The 7,082-nt window shown below is 34.8% G+C and overlaps 1 protein-coding gene across 1 annotated transcript; it reads left to right on the forward strand.

Annotated features, from left to right (window-relative positions):
• Window positions 1-5,472: 5,472 nt before the first annotated feature.
• On the forward strand, window positions 5,473-6,066 carry LOC130983905 (pectinesterase inhibitor 3-like). Its single transcript, XM_057907562.1, has one exon. It carries the CDS (start codon window positions 5,473-5,475, stop codon window positions 6,064-6,066), a length of 594 nt encoding a protein of 197 aa, XP_057763545.1.
• Window positions 6,067-7,082: the final 1,016 nt, after the last annotated feature.

The raw sequence follows: 7,082 nt of genomic DNA on the forward strand, positions 1-7,082 counted from the left end.
CTAAAACACATATAGAAGCTAAGGTAATATCACAACAATATTAATTTTTTTATCACCAAAATTAAGTACAATCATGATTGATGTGTATTCTGTTTTTCTAGATTGTCTCTCCCATGTGCTTCATCTTAAACCAACAAAATATTCAAAGGTTTCAAGAAGAAGTATACTGTCTCCCCCTGATATTGTGGTAAGGGTTGCTTCAACGAATTTTGGGTGTATTTTCTGCATTCCTTAGGATATATTGTTTTTCTTACATTGGGTGTATTCTGTTTATTCATTTGGGTGTATTTTCTGTGTTCAATTGGGTGGGAGTTGTTTATTCGTTTGGGTGTATTTTCTGGATTCATTTGGTTGTTCTCAATTTTTGCAGAACATGGCGATTGTAAATCATCCAAAGGTGGTATTCTTAAACGCTAAAACTAATAGGCCATTCAGGGTGGAAGACTACCCAATGTTTATACCCTTCTTGGACCTTAAAAAATTAGCATCACATCGTTATGTAAGTTTTCATTTCAAAAACTTCTTATTACGATTTTTTACTTATGTGCTAAATAAATTAAAACAGTGTTCAATCTGAACATATTTCAGATTTTTGCACATGTTTGCCATTCAGACCATTGGTGATTATGGATCGCTGATACAAGAAAGAAGAAATTTCATATAGTCGACCCAGTACACAACAAATCTCCTACCGAAGAGAGAACTGTGCTGAATACATTTGTTGTAAGTTGGTTCTGTGTTCTGTATATATATAGTTGGGTGTATTTCTGTTTAATATAAGGGGTAACTATTAACTCCTTTGGGTGTATCATTTTATTGAAATTATTCATTTATTACTAATTTGTTTTGTGTTTTAAGGGATACGTAATATCACGAATTAAAATATATGCTGGGGGGCACCTCTAAAATCAAAAGACCAGGATAGGAAAATTGTAGCACCATACCTTCACATCTCGGGCCAAAAGACAAGGTATAAATCTTTCACTTTGAAAATTAAACTTTCCTATATGTAATTTATAATTTATTTTTCTGTTTTCAGCTATGACTGTGCTATCTACATAATGAAGTGGCTTGAGATATTTGAGCCCGCAAACATTAAGAGGCGAAAGTATGAGTGGGACAATTGGACTCAGGTAAATATGTTTAAAACTAAATAACTCTGTATTACATTACTCAATTAACATGGTTGATTAAACAGAATATTCTTTTTTACTGTAGGACGAGGTGGACCACTTTAGAGTAGAATATGCTTCTCGAATTCTATTCCATGACTTGAATCTAGACAAACATGAAGCCATTAGGGGAAGTAATGCAATAAGACTGTCCAAGCCATCCTCGTTGTTATTGAGTCCATATTGTCAGATAGATTCTGAGGATGTTGACACTGCTTAATGTAATAGATTCTCAGGATGTTGACATTGCTTAATGTAAATCTTATATAGTCTTGTAACAAATGGAAGACATGTTGTAAATATTTGACAATTATAATGCATTTTATTGTGAAATTTCTTTCAATTATTAAACTCTGTGTGCTGTGTTCAAAATGTATGAATTACAGGTACTATAATATGAAGGAAAACATCGAATCAAATATATACCCATAACCTGCCATTTTTTACACCCAAGGAAAGTTGAATATACATCCTTAAATCTATCCCCCTGATGCTTTGTGCCTAAAACCCTGAACCCTAAACACTTAAAACCTAAACCCTTACCCCCTAACCTGTAAATCCTAAAACCCTAAACCCTAATACCTAAAACCATTAAACCATTGTAAAAAAAAATAGAAGATTCTGAAGTATATATATGTATCTATATGTAAAATATGAATCACCATAAAATTCACAAAAAATACACCCAAAATAACATTGATTTTACACCCATATTATGTAACTATACACCCAAAGAGTTGTCTCCTGCTGCTGGTACCCTGAACTGATAATTCATAACATGTCCTTGATATTAGCTGGAATTTGAATGCACCACTGATGCAGCATCAAACAGGTTTATCTGAATATAACAAACTCACATATTAGCTAAACTATTAACGAGAAAAATAAACTCAATCACCACAAATTTAAAGAACATCACTTTTACCTCGCTTAAAACTTTCGTTTTCTTCTTCTTTGTGGCATTTGCAATCTGTTTGTCCAACTTTGAACCTAGCCTATTTTTTGGACGTCCTCTTGTTCGAATCCTTGGGGGGCTTTGAAGCTCGTTAACGGATTCCAAGGTGGCGTCTTCGTGAGATAAAGAAGATGTACCCTTTCTTTTGGCTTTCAATGATTCAATCTCAGTCATAACGTTATCGTACGCCCGGTGCAGAATTGCAGTCAGCTCCTCCGATTCGGATGCAAATTCGCAAATATTTTGCGAACGAAAAATTAATTTGTCAAACCTCTTGCTTCTTGGCTCCAACAGTGGCTCGTCGTGGCTGCTCTTGATGTGTGTGTGTCGCCTCTTTACCTTCTTGCTCAATCGTTCTAGTATATATCTAGGTGACAATTGGCTTACTTGTTCAAAGCTTAACACGCTTAGTGCGTGACGACACAGTATCCCTCTCGACTCGAATAATAAGCATTGGCATTTTATCTCGGCTGCAACTCAGTCGTAAGTAACCACAAACTTGTTGAATATTGAGTTGGAAACTTGTTCTCCAAACTCATATACTGAATAGCCTAGAGCAGAATTCGTTAATCTAGTGATGCAATTCACCTTTCCTCGGAATTGCGCTTGGACTTCCCTAAACTTTTTATGAGTGTACACATCTTGAAACTGAGCTTCAATGGAGGATTTGGTTGCACACGGTATGACCGTATGAAAATCTGCAGCATCTGATTCTCTCTCTGCTTGCTGCCTACTTCTGAGGCAATTATCGTATTGTTTGACGAATTGAATAAGCGAGCAGTTCTGTGTAATAAACTTGTTAAAAAATGAATGCATGTTCTCGCTCCTTTGTGTGCTTCTCATCCCTTCCCAGAAGTGGTGATCCAAATATATTGGAACCCATATATGACGGTCTGCATAGAGATCTGTATAATACACCCAAACACAGACTATAAATACACCGGATAAAGATTAAATTTACACCTCTACTGCATATTTTAACCCAACACTACCTGAAAGCCACTTGTTGTCCACAAGACCAAAATTTAGCAGAAAATCATTCCAATTCCTATCAAATGAGTCTTTGATATGAGAGTTCCAAACAACTTCGCTCATTTGTTGTTCAATATCTGCATGTCCCTTGTACACGTTTAATTTGCTTGGAATCTTCTTCATGATGTGCCAAATACACCAACGGTGAATTGTTGTTAGCATACAGGCCTCTAAAGCCCTTTTCATTGATGCGCATTGATCGGTGAGAAACCCTTTCGGAGCATTTTCTCCCATGCAACAAAGCCAACATTGAAACAACAATTTGAATGATTCAATTTCTTCGTTTTTCATCAAAGAGCATCCGACAAGTGTTGATTGACCGTGGTGATTCACCCCGACAAAAGAACCACAAGCTAAATTATATCTGAAACAAATTACCATAGTGCAGAATGAAAAATAAATACGTACACCCAACAAATGCTTTCTATATACCCGAAAAAACCTAAATATACACCTTTGCGGCAGATTCATAAAACACATTAATTTAGAATCATAAAAAGGGACAGTTTGTTACCTGTTTGTATTGTACGTGGTGTCAAATGAAATAACATTTTCAAAATACTCAAAGGCAGCTCTACTTCTTGCATCTGCCCAAAAAGCAAATTTAATCGATTGATCCTCCTCGAGTTCAAGCTCAAAAAAGAAATTATGATTCTTCTCTTTCATTCTTAACAAATATTTCCCAAATTTCTTTGCATCTTCTTGTTCGGAAATATTCCGCACTTCCTTGGTAATGTAATTCCTCACATTTTTTTCAATAAAATTTAACTCGCGGTGACCCCCGGCAGCCACAACAAATGATTGATAAGTTTTGCTTGGTCTGATACCAGCCTCCTCGTTATTCTCTATTGTACGACGAATGGACATGCTTAGTTCCCTATGCTGTTTGAGCATCTCTGCTTTACTTGAACAGTAAGGGTGTGAATGATCCAGCACAACCTTTGAAATTATCCAAGCACCAACATCCTTCAATGTGTGTATATAAATTCTTTCAGGACAGTTTAAACCGGCTGTCGAATTCGTCTTCTCGGTCGGAGATATTTTAGATTTCCATTTTCCCTCTCTGCTACATGTAATCAATTGATTCTTAATCTCGTTTCCCTTCCTATTTGTGCTCCGAACTCTTGTAGAAAAACCTGCAGCCTTAGCATAGTTCCTGTAAAATTTTCTAGCATCTTCAATGGTGGTAAAGGTCATTCCAACCTTCGGAATAAACTGGTCATCAATAACAGAGAGAGGCTGCATAATACACCATGTCAAAAACTATAAATACACCCAATCATTGCTAATATAATACACCCGAACGGCACCAACTCAACTATAATGACAATAAAAGCCATAAGCTGTAAACACACATGCTGCAGAATACACCATCACAAAAACTAAAAACACAGCCAATCATGTCTGATATAATACACCCGAACGACAACAACTCAGCTAAAATAACAGAAAAAGCCATAACTGTAAATACACCCACACTACCGAAACAAATACACCCAAAAAAGTTCTGATCTACACCCGAGCGTCTGCTATAAATTCCACATAATCAATCAAAACTAATACATTACATTCAATCCACAGATTTATGTTGACGTGTTAGTCTCACAGTCAATGTTCAGGAATTATTCAGCTACACAATACTATACAAATTACTGCAATAAAATTCAGAGTAATCGTATGTAAATCAAACCTCAAGAGCTTTGTTGGATTCAAATTTATAATCCACTTCGCCTTGATTCAGCTGAGAATCTGAGATTGAATCATCCATTATCTTCAAAACGAGTTCAAACTTTAATTTCAAAAAACAAAAAATCGATAGAAAACGAAGTTGAAGTTATAAAGAGAGAATAACGAGAAGAAGAAGAACAAGAAGAAGAACGAAGAAGGAAACAAATCTAGAAATAAGAAGAACGAAAAAAGAAACAAATCTTTTAAATTTGATAGTTATATATACATAAAATTTTTATATAACGTGTGTATTTAACGTAGATTTTGCAGCGCGTTTTGCGAGTTTATTGTTAAAAGGACTTGTAAAGGATACAAGCAGAGCTTTTCCCTAATAGTATTTACTGTCACATTTGTAACTTGATGTCGGTGAAGGTTTGTCGTTAACTGGAAGAATATGAAAACTAAGTTCGTTTGGAAAGCATACAAATAGGAGTGTTTATGATAAAATAATTTTAATTAATTAATTATTAATTACTACTTAAGTACCTAGTAGTAGCGGTATATAAAAGGCCCTTTGCATGCATATATGTAGCACCACCACATCCACACTTCCAATTAACATCACAACACACCAACACTAAGAATATGCAAACACATAACGGAAATTACCATTTTATCCTCCTGTTCATCTTGTTTGTGTCGTCGTTCTCGGCGACGGCGCAAGATCTGCTCCGTTCATCGTGCAGCCACGCAAGGTACCCCGCGCTCTGCATCAAAACCCTATCTCCATACGCCACTAGTTCCGCCACCCCGATGGATCTAGCTCAAGCCGCTGTTAGGGTTAGCCTGGCCCGCTCTCGCTCACTCTCCACATATGTTACCACTCTTCAGTCTCAGATGCAGCAACAGGCGCCGCCTTCCACCGACCGAGCCGCTCTCAAGGACTGCGTGCTTCAGATTGCCGACTCCGTGGATGAGTTGACTCGGACGCTGACCGAGTTGAAGAACATGCGGGTGGGAACGGCGTCGTTCCAGTGGCACCTCAGTAACGCGCGGACGTGGACTAGCACCTCCTTGACCAACTGTTACTCTTGCATCAGCGGATTTGGCGGCAGCGACGGCAAGGTTGGGTTGGACGTGAAGCAGAGAGTGAACAGCGTAGGAATGCTCACCAGCAACGCGCTTTACCTCATCACCCGAATCGGTGGTGCTGATAATGGCGTTGGTGGAGGAAACTGATGATCATCAACATTTCTTTTTTCGCATGCATGCATGTACAATCCTTGTGACCCTTAGCTAGTGCGATTGATTAGTGCGTAAAAGTTTTTCTACTAATCAAGGTCTAAGTTTTTTTTTTCTTATTCTCGTTAATTAAACTTTGTAATGATGATGGTTTTTCCTACATAATATAGTGTAATATAAACTTTCTTATTCAACGTTTCGCAAGAATTATATTATTAATAATTAGTATGATTAATTTCTTCGTTTAACTTAATCGCTTCTAAATCGACAAATTAATAGTATGTATGGTTTGGCAACCAATAATTTGGTCCCTGAAAATTCATGTAATATATATCAATTTAGTTTTTGAAATTTGTGTGTGATATATTCATATATTGTAATGATGCATGGACGGTGGATTTAGATCTTTTAAATTTTAGATTTTATTTTAGAAGAAAAAATATGATCTCTCATGATTTATTTTATAAATAAAATTAAAAAAATATGTAAAAAAATATTTAAAAATAAAAAATTACATTTTATCTTATTTTTTAAAGTAAAAATTTAAAATTTAAAAGATTTAAATTCATAAATGGTTAGACTTTTGTTGGAAAAAGTAATAAAATATAACGAGAAATGGTTAGACTTTTAAAGGAAACAATAATAAAATACAACAATAGATGGTTGGGGTTTTGAAAGGAAAATTAATAAAATATAAAGATAGATGATTGGATTTTTTTAAGGGAAAGTAATAATTTATTAGTAATAATATTAAATTATTAAATTTATTATTAAAAATAATTATTAGTATAAAATATATATTAAAATATAAATTATATATTAAAATTAAATTAAATAATATATATTTATATATAAATATATAATAATTAATTTTAATATACAAATAATATTTTTATTTATCAATATAATTAATTAAGCCACACTCTCTTTCAGAAACCCAATCATCTAGTTACATTATATTTACTGCGTACTTTTCTTTTTTAAAAAAGCTAACCATGTATTATTACATATAT

This window comes from Arachis stenosperma, chromosome 1 (genome assembly GCF_014773155.1).
Source record: "Arachis stenosperma cultivar V10309 chromosome 1, arast.V10309.gnm1.PFL2, whole genome shotgun sequence".
Lineage (NCBI taxonomy): Eukaryota > Viridiplantae > Streptophyta > Magnoliopsida > Fabales > Fabaceae > Arachis > Arachis stenosperma.